Here is a 16,348-nt window from a genome sequence, read left to right on the forward strand (position 1 = left end):
GCTCTACGATCTGTAGAAGAAAGGGGTCCCATGGCTGGGAAGTGTTGGTTCTGTTTCAAGGCGCCATCCAGTGGTGTTCAATAACCCATTTGCAGGGATCGGTAACCACATCGATTCTTCGTCAGGAAGCGTTAAAGCTTGCGCTTTCCCATTTTTCTGGTATGAGACCATTTCCATAAGTGAGCTCTTTTAACTTCCAAATAAAATGGCTGTGTCTTTATCTATTCTTGGAATGTATGAGTGGTTATCTTAAGTGGCTCTCACAGAAATATAAATGGCCAAGACTCAGATGTTATCTAGACAGAAAATGAGCCTGGGGTGCCAACTTTACTATGAGAACTGATGGTTGGTTGGCACTGGCTTTGCCTCTGGGGCGTGGATTGATGTCTGGGTGGAGAGAGAAGACAGGCAGCTGAGAGAGAGGCAGGCTGTATGTCCCCTAAGGCGCTGAAGCTATTGAAACCTCCTTCCCGGCTCCCTGTGTTCCCCTGAAGGACATTGGCCTGGAAAAGGCGGCCATGGACATGACAGTCTTCCTGAAGCTGCAGAAGAGGGTGCGGGAGCTTGAGCAGGAGCGGAAGAAGCTGCAGGTGCAGCTGGAGAAGAGAGAGCAGCAGGACAGCAGGAAGGTGCAGGTGCGTGCTGGGGCTGCAAGCCTGCAGAGCGGCCCCCGGGTGCTAGCATCAAATGACCCAGCATCCTCCTCCCATGGCTCACGTGGCAGGCTGTGACTGCTGGGGTCCTGAGGGTGCTGAGTGTCAGGAAAGAGCTTCTCCTGCTGTTGGTGTCATGTTGAGTCTTCTCTTCTTGCCGGTGCCCCCACACCACCCCAGATGGACAGGAGGAGGCTATCCCAAGTACCCCCAGGGCAAGGGATTTCCAGAGGCAAAGCGGGGGCAGGGGGGCTGTAGTATTGTCCCCTATTTGCCAAGAGGACTGGGATGTGTGATTCAAGTATAAATACAAGCCGCAGTCAAATTTTAGCAGAGAAAAATGATTTCCCCTTATGTGGAGTCTGACATGGACTTGAGTTAGCCCCACTCAGGTAGGGGTAGCCCAGGTTTGCAGTTGCTCACCCTTCTATCCCATGATTGCTCCCTGACCTCAGCCCAGATTATCATCTGTATTTTCAGTCTTTTTTTTTTTTTTAATTTTTTTTTTAAGATTTTATTTATTTGCGAGAGAGAGAATGAGAGACAGAGAGCATGAGAGGGAGGAGGGTCAGAGGGAGAAGCAGACTCCCTGCTGAGCAGGGAGTCTGATGCGGGACTCGATCCCGGGACTCCGGGATCATGACCTGAGCCAAAGGCAGTTGCTTAACCAACTGAGCCACCCAGGCGCCCCGTATTTTCAGTCTTGAAAGGATATTGCTTGAAAACCTTAGTGTCCCCAGATCTCTCAGTGTCTCAGGGACCCACTTGGCACCTGCGCAATGCTCAGCACTCTGCTCATAGTAGGTATTCAAAACGTTTATGAAATGAGATAAAAATGTAAGAAAACTCCCTAGCCATTGAGGAATTTGTGATCTAGGTTGGGAGGACCAGGCATAACATGGGTGAAAAATAAAGAATAACATCGGTAGTGCTCGAATACATGCAAGGTTGGGTACGGATTGGTGTGCTGTAGGAGTGGACAGAGCCCATGGAAGTTAGCAGTGAGACAAAGGGAGGAACCACATGTTGTTTCTTGGGAGGTAGAAGGACCACTTCTAATGGGGTAGAAGGCTGATTCTGACATGGGTCACATTGTTAGCTGACCTCCTAGTGGATTTGTCAAAGGCCTGTGCTCTGTTCTTAGGCCTGATTTGCCCGTTGTGGAGTTCAACCCCCTTCCTGCATCTCAGCCTTGCCCCCACTCCTACCTCTGCACATGGTCTCCTTTTGGTAGCACCTGGCTTCCCTTTCCCTTCAGATGTGATACAGACATTGATCTGTATTGCTAGCGTATTCTTGGGTATTCTTCTGAGCACTAAGTGGGGAGGTGAATCTTGTTGATGGACTTCAATCTCTCAGGTGGCTTAGCTTCCAAATGGAGAGTGAAAGGATTAGGTTTACAAATGACTTGGTCCATTAGAAGAGAAGCTGCCCTGACAGGCAGCACACGTCAAATGTATGAAAATCCACATCGGGGGCGCCTGGGTGGCTCAGTTGGTTAAGCGACTGCCTTCGGCTCGGGTCATGATCCTGGAGTCCCGGGATCGAGTCCCGCATCGGGCTCCCTGCTCGGCGGGGAGTCTGCTTCTCTCTCTGACCTTCCCCCTCTCATGCTCTCTCTCTCTATCTCATTCTCTCTCTCAAATAAATAAAAATAAAATCTTTAAAAAAAAAAAAAAGAAAATCCACATCGATGACACCAGACAGTGGCTGACATCAAAGTCCCCGGCCCACTCAGCTATCCCCAGATGTTCACCCTCCAGGGTTCCCTACTGCAGAAATGCCAAATAATTTTGAAATCTTGGCTTGAGAATTTTTCTTTGATACCAAATTAAAAAAAAGTTATCACTTTCTTTAAAAGCAATCACTGAACAAGTGTTAGAACATAGGCTTGTCCCCTAGCCCTGAATGTGTATTGAGGATCTCCCTTTAAGGAGAAGGATCTTGTTTTTGACGGTTTAGTAAGAAAAGCAGGAGTGGGGCAGGGGATGGAAGTTATGGAATCCCTCTACAGCACCCTGAACCTGAACCATGATCAGAGATCATGTTCTTGGATCTGCTCTTGGTTGCAAGAGGGATCCTGAGCCACCTGCGTCTTTCCTCTGGAGAGATGTGCCCTGGGGTGTCAGCTATTGAGAGACCACTCTGTGGAGAAGGAGGGACAGAGACCTCTATAGCATGTGACATCAGCATGGGAGCCGGTCTGTCCCTGTACTGGACTTCCCATCCATCCAGCTCCCTTTTCCCAGGCCTGGCCCTGTCACCTTTGCCACCAGGGTAGTTCCAACAGGCTGCCCATTTAGAAACATAACTGCCAGTCCACCTTAATACAGCCCCCCAGACTGTAGGTGATCTCCATGTTCCCAGAAACAAATGCACCCCGCAGTGATCCGTGGCCGCACAGCACATCCACGCTTCACGGAACGCAAGCGCAGGCCTGTCACCGGGGCAGCAGGTGAAGAGCAGACCCGGACCGCTGCTGAGGCAGGAGGCAAGGTGGAGACTGGTACCCTGGACAGCAGCTTTCCCAGGTTGCAGGGGCAGGAAACCATGTGGTCAGTGTGGCAGCCCTGAATCTTGGAGAGCCTGCAAGAGGTGCCCAGCTCTCTCTGCCTGGGCTCACCTAATCCGTGCACGGCAGGTGGTGGCCTTACCTTGGACCTAAGGCTGCTAACATGTAGAAAATCTAATGAAGCACTGTCAGGTTTTAGCTCCAAAACCTATCTTATTCAAGGACTGTCACCCACAGCTTGAAATCACCCCGAGCACCCCACTTATGAAGGTGTTCCTTCCCCTTCTCATTGACAGTTCAAGTCCAGTAGCTGCCAAATAATCATAGGAGTCATTGGTTCCTTGAGTCCTAATGGGCTAGCATTACAGTTGCTGTCTACATTCTTCAGAGCTTAATGTCAGACAGCATTTATTGAGCATTGTAGGGGGTCAGCTGTCGGACTCCCTCCTGGAGAGGGACATGGAGGAAGCAGTTGGAAAAACAACACACATGTGCACACACATCCCAAAATACCTAAAAGTAACTCCTTAATCTTATTAATAAGAACATAATTATAGATTAACCTTCTTAATAGTATATAAGTTATGGTGCTGGTTTCCTCAGCTGCTGGAACAAAGTCCCACAAACTGGATGGCTCAAAACAACAGAAATTTCTTCTCTCATAGTTCTGGAGGCCAGAAGTCAAAAATGAAGGTTTCAACCGAGCCGTGCTTTCTTAAAGGCTTTGGAGGAGAATCCGTTCCATGCCCCTCTCTCTCTGAGCATCTGGTGTTGCTGGAAACCCTTGGTATTCCTTAGCTCCAGTTCCCTGACTTGGCACCGCATGACTCCAGTCTCTGCCCCCATCTTCATGTGGCATTCCTCCCTGCGTGGGTGTGGGGGGTGTGTACACATGCGTGCGAGACCTCCCTACTTGTAAGGACACCGTTAGGGCCCATCCTAATGACCTCATCTTGATTTGATTTTATCTGCAAAGACCCCATTTTAAATTAGGTTATGTTCAGAGGTACCAGGAGTTAGGACTTCAACATCTCTTTTGCGGCGACATAATTTAACCCATAACATAGTGTATACATATTCGTATGCCTAAGGATTACGTGAATAGATCATGGAGGGGGTGAGGGCCGCCGGTGGGGGGGTGGCGGGGAGTCATTCGTGGAGAGCTTCCTGGTGGCCTGGAGTTGTGAGCTGCGTTTTGGAGGTGGGAGGGAAGTGGACATATGGGGGTGAGGGGGGCGTGCGGGCACCTGTGCAAACAAGCATGGGGACCGTGGGTGGAAATACTCATGTGGAGCAGCTGCATGTAGTCCGGGTTCACCTGCTATCTCCTCATCTGTGCAGGTGGAACAAGCAAAGAATGACCTAGACTTGGACCAGGATGCAGACCTAGCCTACAACAGTCTGAAGGTAAGATCCCCTTGAGTTTCTTCATCTCTGAAATGCAGGAAAATGTGTACTTAGTACAAGGACTATAATCTATACTCATAGGAAACACCAACGAGGTGATTTAGTTCAACTTTGGTACTAATTCCCTAGAGTTAGCGCAGACCCCACTGGTGAGGGGCTCGGTTCCACAAGATGGCCCCCGCTTCAGATGCCAATCACATTGGTGGGTCCCCAGGTGACCCACACTTCTGTCCAACGTGTCTACAAATTGGGGGTTCCCACAACCCCCTCCCAAGTTTGATTATATGTCAGGACAGCCCACAGAACTCAGGAGAGCATTTCATTTACTATTATTGGTTTATTATAAAGGACACAATTCAGCAACAGCCAAACGGAAGAGACTCGAGGTGTGTGGGAAGGGGCACAGAGCTTGCATGCCCTCTCCAGGTGCATGCTCCCTATCCCTACCTCCCTGTGCTCACCAACCTGAAGCCCTTTGAAGCCCTCGCTTAGGGTTTTATGGAGGTTCCATTCCACAGGCAACGATGATAAAATCGTTGGCCATCGATGTTTAGCTCGATCTCCAGCCCTGGTCTTTCCCTTTTGGGGCGTTGGTGGATGGGGCTATAATCTCCAGCGCTCTAATCTCAGGGTTGGTTCCCCTGGTAGCTGGCCCACATCCTCAGCATGAACTCGGTGGGGCCAAAAGGGGCTTGTTATGACTTACAACACACATCTGTCTCACCCCTATCAGGAAATGCCAAGGATTTTAGCACTCCCGAGTCAGGAACCAGGCACTGAGGCCAAATTTAATGAAAGATGTTCCTCTTGCCTCTATCACTAGGAGTTATGAGAGTTTTGGAAGCTCTGTGCCAGGAACCAGGGTCAGAACCAAATATGTATTTGTTGTTAGGTCACATATGTCTTTACTGACTTGATATAGTTCCAGTTAAAGTAATATGTGACCAGTGGGATGAATTCACTTTGAAAAATGATCTAGACCTGCATGAAGGGATGGATGTCCCCGCACACCCAGGGCTGGCCCAGCGAGCGCTGGCGAGGTTGCAGGGTGAAGGCTCCAGGTTCCAGGGCAGGCAGGCCTATGTTGATTACAGTGTTGGGGGACTAGGCCTTGGGGCTGGGAGGGCATCTACAGAAAAGGGGCACTGGAGCATTCCCACTCCCCCGCTCCCATTCCCAGAGACTTAGGAATTGGAAATTTATCCATTCTGCCGGGGTCAGTCTGGCTCCACTCATGGGACCACGGATAACTCTGGTAACAGCTACATTGCCCCAGGAGAACAGTCCAGAATCGTGCCCATGGCTTCGTGGACGAGAGCCACAGAAGGGGGGGCTTTGTGAGGGCTTCCTTTCTGATATATTGACTAGATTTATTTTTCTCATGTGATATTTGAAAGCTTCAAAGCCCCGTGGGAGGGGGGTGGGTGTGACAGATGCCTGTGGTATGGGCCTTCTGCACGCCGTTCGTCAGCTCCCATCCCCGAGCAAGTGAGCTTGTTAGGTGCATTAGAACCGGTAAGATGGTCTAGCCCAGTGGGTCTCCAGGAGTGGTCAAGGACGGGCATCACTGCAGACATGCTCGAAACGCAAATTCTCAGCCCAGACTGGCTGTGTCCGTCTGTTTTCACACGCCTTCGCGAGGTTTCCATTACCCACTCAACCCTGAGAACCATTGCTATAGTCCAAGGGCAAAACGCTGCTTCCAGGATGCCCATCTTAAAATCAGCTCAGAAGCTCCTCCTGCATTCAGCTGCCTCCTGAGGAAGATGCTCCACTCTGTTCCTGTAGGCTGCCAGCACGGGGCTGGGCTCACAGAGGGCTCGATAAATACTTCTCCCAAACTCTCGAACCTCCGAGACCGCTCTGCTCTGGCAGGCCACGGTTCTGAGGTTACAAGACCTGGTTTTCCCTTCGTTGTCTCTGGTGAGACCTGGCTTAACCTGTGCACCTTGTCCCCGGGGCTGGCCCTGGGGACCCCTGGGTTTGCGGGAGACCAGTGTTGGGGAGGCTGCGATGCTTCTCACTTAACAGCCCCAGACCTTGAGGGAAGTGATGAAGATGGGGCTTTTTGTCAGCCTGTATCTAGCAGGCCCTGGTTTCTGAGGGCGTGGAGGGTGGGAGGTGTACTCTGCCCTCCCAGAGGGTAGACTTCGCCTGAGCAAAGATCTAAGCAGATGATGAGTCTACACACCTGGCTACTCAGCTGTCTTTTTGAACCCGATCCTTACCAAACTGGATTTGAAAAACCTGCCCGCAAGTACGTGGGGGAGATGAGGTGACTGTGGGAGGACCCCCCTGACGAGTAGTGATTTTTGCTGAAACTCTGAATTCCCCTCGCCAGAATTTTAGAAATGGCCCCAATCCTTCTCTAGTGCATGAAGGGGCAGAAGTACACCATTTGGGTGCTGGGCTCCAGGCTTATACGTGCCCCCTGTGGGGGTGAGAGGGGGTGGAAGGGTCCTGGGGGGCTGGGGGAGGGGCATCACACCTGCAGAGCATTGCTCAAGGGGGCCTGACAAAATGTGGCGGGGCTGGAAGGTGGGACTCCCTCAACCAGGCATCGGGAATCCTGGGCGCTAGTCGTGGCAGAGCCTCTAAATTCATTGTGAGCCTTCTCTGCTCTGTCCTCAGTGTCCTCACTCAGAAAATGAAGAGATGATTTATTTATATGGTCTCCTAGTTCTGTGGTTCTGTGGCTTCTGTAATAAACCTGCAACCAGTCCCCACTTACCCACTGTTTGGGGGCGGGGGTTGGGAAATTTTGAATCGCATATATTGCAAGGCCCTAAAAGCATTATGTGTATGATTATCAAACTTTATATGGTCTGACTTTGTCAAACACAAAGTTAGATATTATATGCAGAAAGCTTATTAAAATACATTCTGAAGTTGAATTTCAGTGGTATTTTTGACTCTGTACATAGGTAGTTTTTCTTCTGCTGGCATTGACTGTGGGTGGCTTTCTATGTGACCAAAACAACAAGAGTGTTCCTGGTATACTCCAGAACTTTAGTCTATGTGGTGCTCCTTAGAATTGGGGGGTGGGGAGGGAGTGCAATGATCTCTAGAGAAATCAGTTTAGGAAATCCTGCAGTCCATATGCTCTCTTGGAAAGTCACAAAGTACATTAACGAAGTCCAGTGTTGAAAGCATGTTGTTTAAAACATGACATTTCCACGAGGATGAGTTTCGTGGCCAAATACACTTAGAAATATGAACACTATCAGTACCTTCAGGGAACGCTATCATAGAGGCCTCGTGTGAGATGCTTCACACCAGTAACTTAGGGCTGTGGATTCAAATCCAGTGTTAACTACTGACCTTTTGCCAGACAGAACGTTTGTGGTGTGTGTTACCGTTAAAATGAGAAAGTTGCTCTTCGCTTCGCAGGAGTCCGGGCAGGTTGATTAAGGAAGGTGGAGGGAGAAGGCCACGTGGGAAGGCTACCCGAGGTCCAGGGGGAAATGGAGTGTGTTGCTTGGGCTGTCTTCCAGAGGCAAGAGCTAGAGTCAGAGAACAAGAAGCTGAAGAATGACCTGAATGAGCTGAGGAAAGCCGTGGCCGACCAAGCCACACAGAACAACTCCACCCACAGCTCCCCAGACAGCTACAGCCTGCTGCTGAACCAGCTCAAGCTGGCCAATGAGGAGCTTGAGGTTCGCAAGGAGGAGGTGCTCATCCTCAGGACCCAGATCGTCAGTGCTGACCAGCGCCGACTCGCCGGCAAGAGCACGGTAACCACGTGGCAGCCCCCGGCCGGGCTTGTGAGGGGGTGACACTAGGTAATAGAGGTGGGGTTTTGCTTACATATCTTTACCCATGAGAACCTTAAACTTAAAAGAGCAGACTCTCCTGCTCCAGGGTCTCTCCCCTAAAGGCAAAGCAAGATACTTGCTGCCCTTTCAGCATGACCTTTCATGGCAGACTTTGCTGGACGTTTCTGGAATCTGCTGAAGTTACTCAGTACGAACGTGTTCAAAAAGAACAAGGCACAGAATTAGGGCCATGGCCTCAGCAGCCCCCTCGGCCTTGTTTCTCACCTTGTGCTTTGCCCCTTGGTGTTTGCTATGATTCTGAGGTAGAGGAAGTCTTTCCTTTCAGCCCTCCCCGGGGCTGGTGGGGGGGGGCGGGGGGCAAGTCTGGCTTAGCATTTGTTCCTAATATTTTCACCTTCTGGGACAGACTGGGGAATGGGAGGGAGGGGACAGAGGCTACCTGGGTCACTCTGGGCATGGCCCAGGGATGACGTGGGGGGATACGTAAGTAGTCATGAGTGTGGAGGATCAACAGAGACAGATTTTCACCCTGTCCTTTGGATTTGGGGTGCTGTCACCTCCATAGACACTGTCATTCCCCCCCCTGACCCCCCCAACCACCACTCCACACTCAGGGTCTTTGCAGCCAGGCCTTGTCATTCTGTGCCTTTGAAAGTCACATTCCCACCTGGGTTTAACTGCTGTTATTTGAGGTCATCCTGGACCTTTGTTTTTTCCCCAAAAGCTTGGGCTTTTTTTCTTTGTTTTTAAGTAGTCCCCATGCCCAGCATGGAGCCCAACATGGCGCTTGAACTCACGACCCTGAGAACAAGACCTGAGCTGAGATCAAGAGTGGACACTTAACCGACTGAGCCACCTGGGCACCCCCCCCCCCAAAAAGCTTGTGTTTATGCCTCTGTATATAAAGTCGCTTCATGACCGTTGTTTATGTGACTAGAGTTTAATTTTAATCTGGGACCTTCTAGGAGCCGAACATTAATGCCAGAACAAGTTGGCCTAACAGTGAAAAGCACGTGGATCAGGAGGACGCCATCGAGGCCTATCATGGGGTCTGCCAGACAAACAGGTAAGTCCCGCTTGCAGTAGCTCTACCTGGACAAGGTGATGGGAAAGGGTCTTACCCGAGCTAATGCGTGACGTCTGCTCCTCAGACACTGACCACGTGCTCAGCATCAGGGTCTCCTTATTGCAGGAGGCAAATGAGAAGGAGCAGACTCAGTGACTCCCATGCCCTCAGGAAAGCACTTGTTAGCTTCTGCAAGACCCCAGTAACACAGCTAGAGCCTCCAGCACGTAGATCCTCTGACAGTCCTTTGGAAAGGGACCCTCCCCGGCAGTGTTGAAAGGAGGAGCAGGGAAGACAGGTGAGAGTGGCTAGTCTCACTGAGAGGGAAGCCAGCACCCAATGAGCCCAACGCAGTCCTGGGAGGGGCCCGCTGCAGCCCTTTGCTTTAATAGCGGCTGTACTCAACCCAGCTGGTGGGCCCCAGTGCGTAGCATTTAAGAGCTGGAACCCGAGCTAGACGCCCCAGAGGTTGGATGGGAGAATTCGAGCGCTGCCATATTGGCTACCATGAGTTTTCCCTGGATTTTAGTTAACCGACCACCTCTCGTCCCTCCTTAAGGATGAGCTCCCCAGGTTAAGGCAACAGAGCATGACTGGGGGAGGCAGCGGGGCCTGGATGAGACCCCCGGGCAGTATGGCAGAGCGCTTGCGAATGGGCACTCTGGACTCCACTCGCTTACCGGCTATTTAGTAACTCCTTCATAACCTCTCAGTGCCTCAGTTTCCCCTCTGAACTGGGGACAGTCACCGCAGTGCACCTCACGCACAGTGATGGAGAAGACCAGGTGAGTTAGTCTGTAATGCACTTAGAACACTGACCGCCATGATTAACGTCTTTGCCTCTGTGTGCCCCCGTGGGTACTCGTCAGAGCAGAGCTGGCCTTGTCCCTGGCTACCGTTCTCTCTCACCTCAACCGAATGTCGATCCGTCACTAAGCATTTGTACAGAATTGTCAAAAACCTCAAGCACATCTGGAAAATGTCAGTAGGCGTTGCTGGGAATGCAGCATGATGTTGTCAGCAAGAACGTCACAGAATGACTCTGAAACACTAAGTCTTCAGAGGTCCTCTAGCCCCTCTTTCTGCAGATAGGGAAACTGAGGCCCAGAAGGGGTGAGCAGCTCTGGCACGCAGCCAGCCCGAAACTGAGTCGAGGTATGATCCAGAAGGCCTCACTCCCAGGCTGGGCTGCTTCCAGCATGCTGTGTAGGTAATCAGAAGATGAAGGCTTTTAGCAGCCCCCAGGAGGAGAGTAAATTTCCGGAGAGCTGCAGTTCTGTCCCCGAAAGGAGAGAGAAGGAAATGAAGGTGAGCCTCTCGGTGCTGAAACTGGAGTCAAGATTTAGTCATTTGAAATGATCTTGGGTGAAGAAATGCATTGAATAAGAAAAAAGAACACAGGTAATACTTGAAATTTAAAAAAAGAAAGGAAGGAAACAAGCTGGACCCTGATGAGGGAGAGTGAATGCAGATCTTTCTGATCTTCTACACTGTGGCTGTTATCAGCTGTCAGCTCCCTTTTTATTCACCCAAATGCTTGTCAGGGATCCAGTCCCAGGGGCTGCCTACTTACCCTGGATTTGTCTTCCTTTGCAGCAGTAATCATGGTGGTGGTAAAATAAAAATAGCTTTTCTTACATCTTAAAATAATTGCATTCCCAGCAATCCCGGGGTACAATAGGGGACTCACAGCCCGTGACACCCAGTTAAGTACAGAAAGCTGCCTCAGGGTGGGAAGCCTGAAGAACCCATTCCCCAGTGCCTGCCACACCTGGAAAGGGACCAGACCAGACCATGGTGGGTTTGTGCCTCTCCCAGTTTGGTAATCCCAGCAGGGAGGGAGGTGCAGACGGTGATTCCTGGTGCCAGGCAGCCAGGCCATCTATTATGAGGGCAGCCCCTGCCCATAAGAGTGCTCTGAAGACCCAGCGGCTTCTCCTCTCCTGCGATTTCCCTGTAATGGAGAGTGTTCCTGTTGGAAGAGAAGTTGTATGAATGCATGTGTGATTTGGGGTGGAGGGATTACAAAGATCTATCCTCTACCTAGGAAAAGCTTACACTCACGCACTGGAAGTTCCATTTTGGAACTTCTTTCACTCCCTAACTTCCAGAGTTTATAGACTTCTGTTTGATCTTTACGAATTGTGTGTCTTCCTTTGTTTTCAAGTTTGGGAGAGAAGCCGGTATTGAGGGTCTGTTCTGGGAAGGAACCTCAGGAATATGGATAGCTCTTCTGCTTCCAGAAAGTGCTCTCATTTTCACATTTTGGGAACTAAGAGAAATCAGCAACATTATTACCATTTTATATGTGGCCAAAATCAAGTTAAAGAGAGGGCTGGTCCTTGCCCCAGGGATGGGCTGCAGCAGACAGAGGTGGGTGTCTGGAGGGTTTGGAGGGCGGGGATAGGGAAGTGGGCTAGCCTCACCTCCAGGCGTGCACTCAGGTCACAGAGCTAGGTAGGAGCAGGAGTGTGGTGAGGGCTCAGGTCTAGCTCCGGGAACAGTGCTCCTTTGGCCACTGGCCATTTCCACTCAAGTCTGCAGAGCTCCAAAGAGAAACTGAGAGTGCATTATTAGACCTTTGCTTGGGTCCCGGGAAACCTTGCAATCCTTCTACCCAGCAGGTTCCAGGAAACAACAGGAGGCCCTTGGCACAAAAGGTAGCTTTGCCTGTTGGACAGGTAAACCCGGGGTTATTACAATGGGCCTGCTTGGGACAGTGGAGATCCAGAAAGGGGTGCGTGCAGATTCCTTAGGATAGGCTTGGAGTTCGTGGCTCATTTGGCCCTGAGCCCCAGCTGCTGTGGGATGTCTTGCTCAAAACAGCAAAGGAGGGGGGAGAGAGCCTCATTCTCCCCAGCTCCCTTCTCTTGAGTCCTCGCTGTCACTGTTCCCAGCTGGAAACCCTCGGCTTGCTTCTATGAGGCAATGATTCCCTCATAAGGTTTCCCAAAATTCAGTGGGTCCCAAGCCACCAGTACAATTCCTGTCTGCTGTAATTCCGTGGCATGGCCATATTTATCCAGACAATTCACCTTCCCGTGGCCCAGCCTGTAGTTTCAGGCATCTCTCTCATTCGCAGCACTGGGGTTATGGCCTCCCATTCTCAGAGATTGTGGGGAATGTCCTGGGCAGTTGGGTGGAACCTCCAGGTGTGAGCTACAGAAATGAGGACATCTGTGAAGCACAGCATGCTCTTTTTAGAAACTGGAAAGCCACCATCTTCGCGCTCATAGGAACCTTGCCTGTTTCCGTCCACAGGGAGCTGGGTCCTCAAACCAGGACTGAGGGATGGCAGTTGGGTTGTAGCCCTGACGGTCTCCACAGAGGGAAAGCAAATACTATCCTAGGCCTTTTCTGCTGCACGATCTTTACAGTTAATACAGTTATGTCATTAAGGATCTAGAAGGAACCTCCGATAAGCCAGTGGAGCACTTTCATTTTACACATGAAGAAACAGGTCCAGGGCACGCAGGCAGCGACCACGACATGCCTTTGGGGTGCCTGGTTCTCCAGCCAGGTTCCTCAACGCGCTCTTGCTGCCTTCTGCAGTTGGAGACTTTATATTCAAGTGTGTCTGAAGCCTCACCGGGAACGGGGCTCAGCGCAGTGGCGTATACACAGGAGAGTCTCCACGAACGTTGATTTGTTCATTGACCTCATGTACTTTATTTTTCAAAAATTCCTGTGAGCTGCTGTTTGGGGTTTTCTTTCTCCTACCACTACGTGGCGCTCCCTCCCAGGCCTTCGCCCCTGATGGCATGCAGAGGGGAGGGAGACTCTCCGTGGAGGAATCTTTCCTCTTTCATCCAGGAACAAAGGCTTGGACCTGGAGCTGGTTGACTGCATTTTCATTAACTGGTATGCCTGACTTCCTGAGCACCGTGGATGACTGGCCTGCACAGTCTCTACTTTTATCCTTGTGCATCATGCCTGGCCTGTTCCAGAATTAAGAATTCTGAGAGTGTCTCCCTCTGAGCAGGGATTAGCAACACACACGCATCCGCCAGAGCCTGAGAGGTGGGACTCAGTCTGCCATGGAGGGAACTATAGGAATGCGGTGACCCTGCCGGAGAGAGCCGGCAGCCCCACCCCCTACCCCACTCCGAGGCATCTGGAGGGCCAGCCGGTGTGGGCGGATGTCAGCGTCAGGCAAGTCCTCTCCATCTCGGGGTCCCTTCGTGCATGGCAAACAAGATGGAGGAAAAGATCCTGTGTTCCTGTGCAGCAACAAGGCCCTCCCCAAGAGGGGCTGCAGCTGTGCCTGGATCTCCTCCCAGTGGCTGCCCATGTGCGCTAACGTACTAGCTACTCAAAGGCCCTAGTTAAATGTGGTAGGAGCGGAGAAGGGAAAGGTGCTAGGCTGCCAGCCCCCCTTGACAGGGCCCGGGTCACTTTAGGATTTGCTAAGATAAATGGAACATACAGGTGAGTTAAGTGCTAAGCACGGGAGGGGGGGCAGCTAAAAGTCTACAATCAAAGGCCGTCTGTGGGGAGGCCAGGCCTTGGTGGGAGCTCTGGACATTTGAGGAGCTAGAGTCCTAAAGAGAAGAGGTCCCCAGGATCTACTTCTTGGCAGTAATCCCCTCACTGCCCAGCTGGAGGGAGCACAAGCTGTGAAAGTAAGGGACAGACTCAGGGCACAGAAGCATGCTCGCTGCAGTCTCTGCCCCCTTCCCTCCTCTTCAAGCTTTTCAGGGACCCAGCTTTCAGGGACCTAGGGGCCATATGACCAGCTTTGCTCAAGAAGCAGCTTGTGTGAGCCCTGCAAAGGCCTAGGGCCGCCCTTCATGAGGCTGAGCTCCGGCAAGGTAAAACGGGGTAGCTGGCCCCCCTCGACCTCACCCAGAACCTAGCAGGAGCGGTAGAGTGGCTCCAGGGGATGACTGTTTCTCCTTGTGAGTGACGAAGGGCTTGTTGGTCCATGCATACCACCTGCAGCTCCTCTGTGATTCCTGCCAGGAAGTTGGGATCCAACCAGCATGAGGAGGATTCCCTAGCGCAGAGAGGGAGGGGCAGCATCCTGGCAGGTGCGAGGAGGCTTGGTCTGCCACCCACCGCCCCATCCCACTGGCCGTTGAGGATCTCCTGTGTGCCCAGGGCTGCGACGGTGGGGAGGTACATGGATGGGGGAGCACAGGACATGCGCCTGATCTCCAGGAGCTGCTCTTGGGGCACTGGGCAGACACTGGGCCACTGGGGAGGGCCAAAGGATTTGCGAGGAGATGGCAACTGACCGTCTGCTTTCCAAGTTGAGTAAATAGGGATGCAGCCCAGTCCCCAGGGGGAGCAGAGAAAGTTCAGCGGGCATCCTGCGTGGCCGTTTTTATTCATGGTTTCTTTATGTGTGACTGCAGTGAGGGCTGGAGGTGAGATTAGCTAATGCTTTTGTGTCCTTAGTGACAGGAGAACAGCACTGAAAAGCAGACAATATGTAGTCGTCTTCCTCAGGGTTACTGAGCCTCGTGTCCCCAGTCCGTGCCGAGCAGATGCACCATCCCCGGGAGGCCCTCTGCAGCCTCTCCCGAGGGCGGGCCTCACCTCCCTGCCCTGGTTGTGCCTCTCCTGATTCTCCCTTTCCTTTTCTGAATCCTTCTCGGGGGAGAGGGGGATGACCGCTGCTGTTCACAGAATTTATCGGGGCAAGTGCAACCCTTTGTTCTCGGCAACACGCTCCCCAGCCTATCGTGATCTGCGAGCTCCCATGAGAGCACATGGACCCCCTTCTGAGACCCGGCCTGGGGGACGGGATGTTCTTAAGCGCTCAGGGTCTGGTGACAGCAAAGGAAGAAGGGAGGCTGGGAGTTTTTGAGCTTTTCCTTTTTTTTTATTTCCAACCCTTGGCTGGAATGGCCTCACTTTCCTGGACGTTCTGCCCCCCGTCTCTTCCTTCTACACTCGATGTCCTGTTTTCTGTCCTTTATTTCTAGCAAGACTGAGGATTGGGGATATTTGAATGAAGATGGAGAGCTCGGCTTGGCCTACCAAGGCCTAAAGCAAGTTGCCAGGTCAAACATACGCCTTTCTACCTGTGTCTGCTCTGTCTGTCCCGCCCGCTCGTGTCTACGCTTACCTGTTTCTCAGCTGGAGTGGAGGCCGGGTGCGATTCACAGGGGTCACCCTGCCGGCGCGCTGTGTCCGGGGTCCGTGTGGATGAGGCGGCGAGGCTGCTTGTGGGGGTCCAGGCAACAGCAGCTGATGGCTCAGGGGAACCTCCCTGGGGTCAGGACACTGATGCTTCAGTGGAAGATCCAGAACTTGAATCCTGTTCCATTTGATACCAGAATCTGAATGTAGAAGCCACTGGCCTTGGGCTGTGGCTGAGCAGTTTAGCAGGGAGGTTAGACACGCACGACGTGATGGTCCTGTCCCACATTGGCTGCCCGGGTGTGGCTCTTCAGGGCTGTGGCATAGCTTGGCACGTTTGAGCCTCCCAGCAACCAATGGGGCGGTGGTCCGCAGGCTTGTGTCCCAGAAGAGGAAGCTGAGGTGAGTCCATGTTGGCCCAGCTCCCTCAGCCTGGTGGTGGTAGGGCCAGGTGGAAACCCAGTGCCCTCACATAGTACCTCCGGAGCGTTGCCTGCTGATGACCTGCTGGAGGTCCCATTACAGCAATGAGAATCAGTTCTTGGGGAAAGAACGTTCAGATCAGCTGGGTTTTTGAGGCAGTGTGTCTCCTGGCTCTGGGTTGCAGTGTGGCCCCACTGCCTGTGAGCAAGGTGACCCCTGTCTCTTCCCTTGCTGGTCTAATGTGGATCAGAATGGGACCTGCCTCATGGAGTCATTACAAGGAATAGGGTTAACACAGGTGAAGCATTTTGTACGTGCCCGGCACATAGTGCAGAATCAATATTAGCTGATATTTCTGTTATAATGGCTATTACTCAGTAAGATCTGCCCCACTGAGAAGTTTGTTGTTTTGGAGGAGAGAGCT

The 16,348-nt window shown here is 51.9% G+C and overlaps 1 protein-coding gene across 1 annotated transcript in view; it reads left to right on the forward strand.

Moving 5' to 3' along the window:
* Window positions 1-16,348, forward strand: part of MYO5B (myosin VB) — a 278,618-nt gene that overhangs the window by 242,568 nt on the left and 19,702 nt on the right. Inside the window, 5 exon segments of the mRNA XM_081802529.1 lie at window positions 495-635; window positions 4,507-4,572; window positions 8,067-8,306; window positions 9,314-9,414; window positions 15,345-15,681. Coding sequence (XP_081658655.1) covers window positions 495-635; window positions 4,507-4,572; window positions 8,067-8,306; window positions 9,314-9,414; window positions 15,345-15,681 — 885 coding nt within the window.

The sequence above is a fragment of the Leptonychotes weddellii genome, chromosome 13 (genome assembly GCF_054177405.1).
Source record: "Leptonychotes weddellii isolate Sample4059 chromosome 13, ASM5417740v2, whole genome shotgun sequence".
NCBI lineage: Eukaryota > Metazoa > Chordata > Mammalia > Carnivora > Phocidae > Leptonychotes > Leptonychotes weddellii.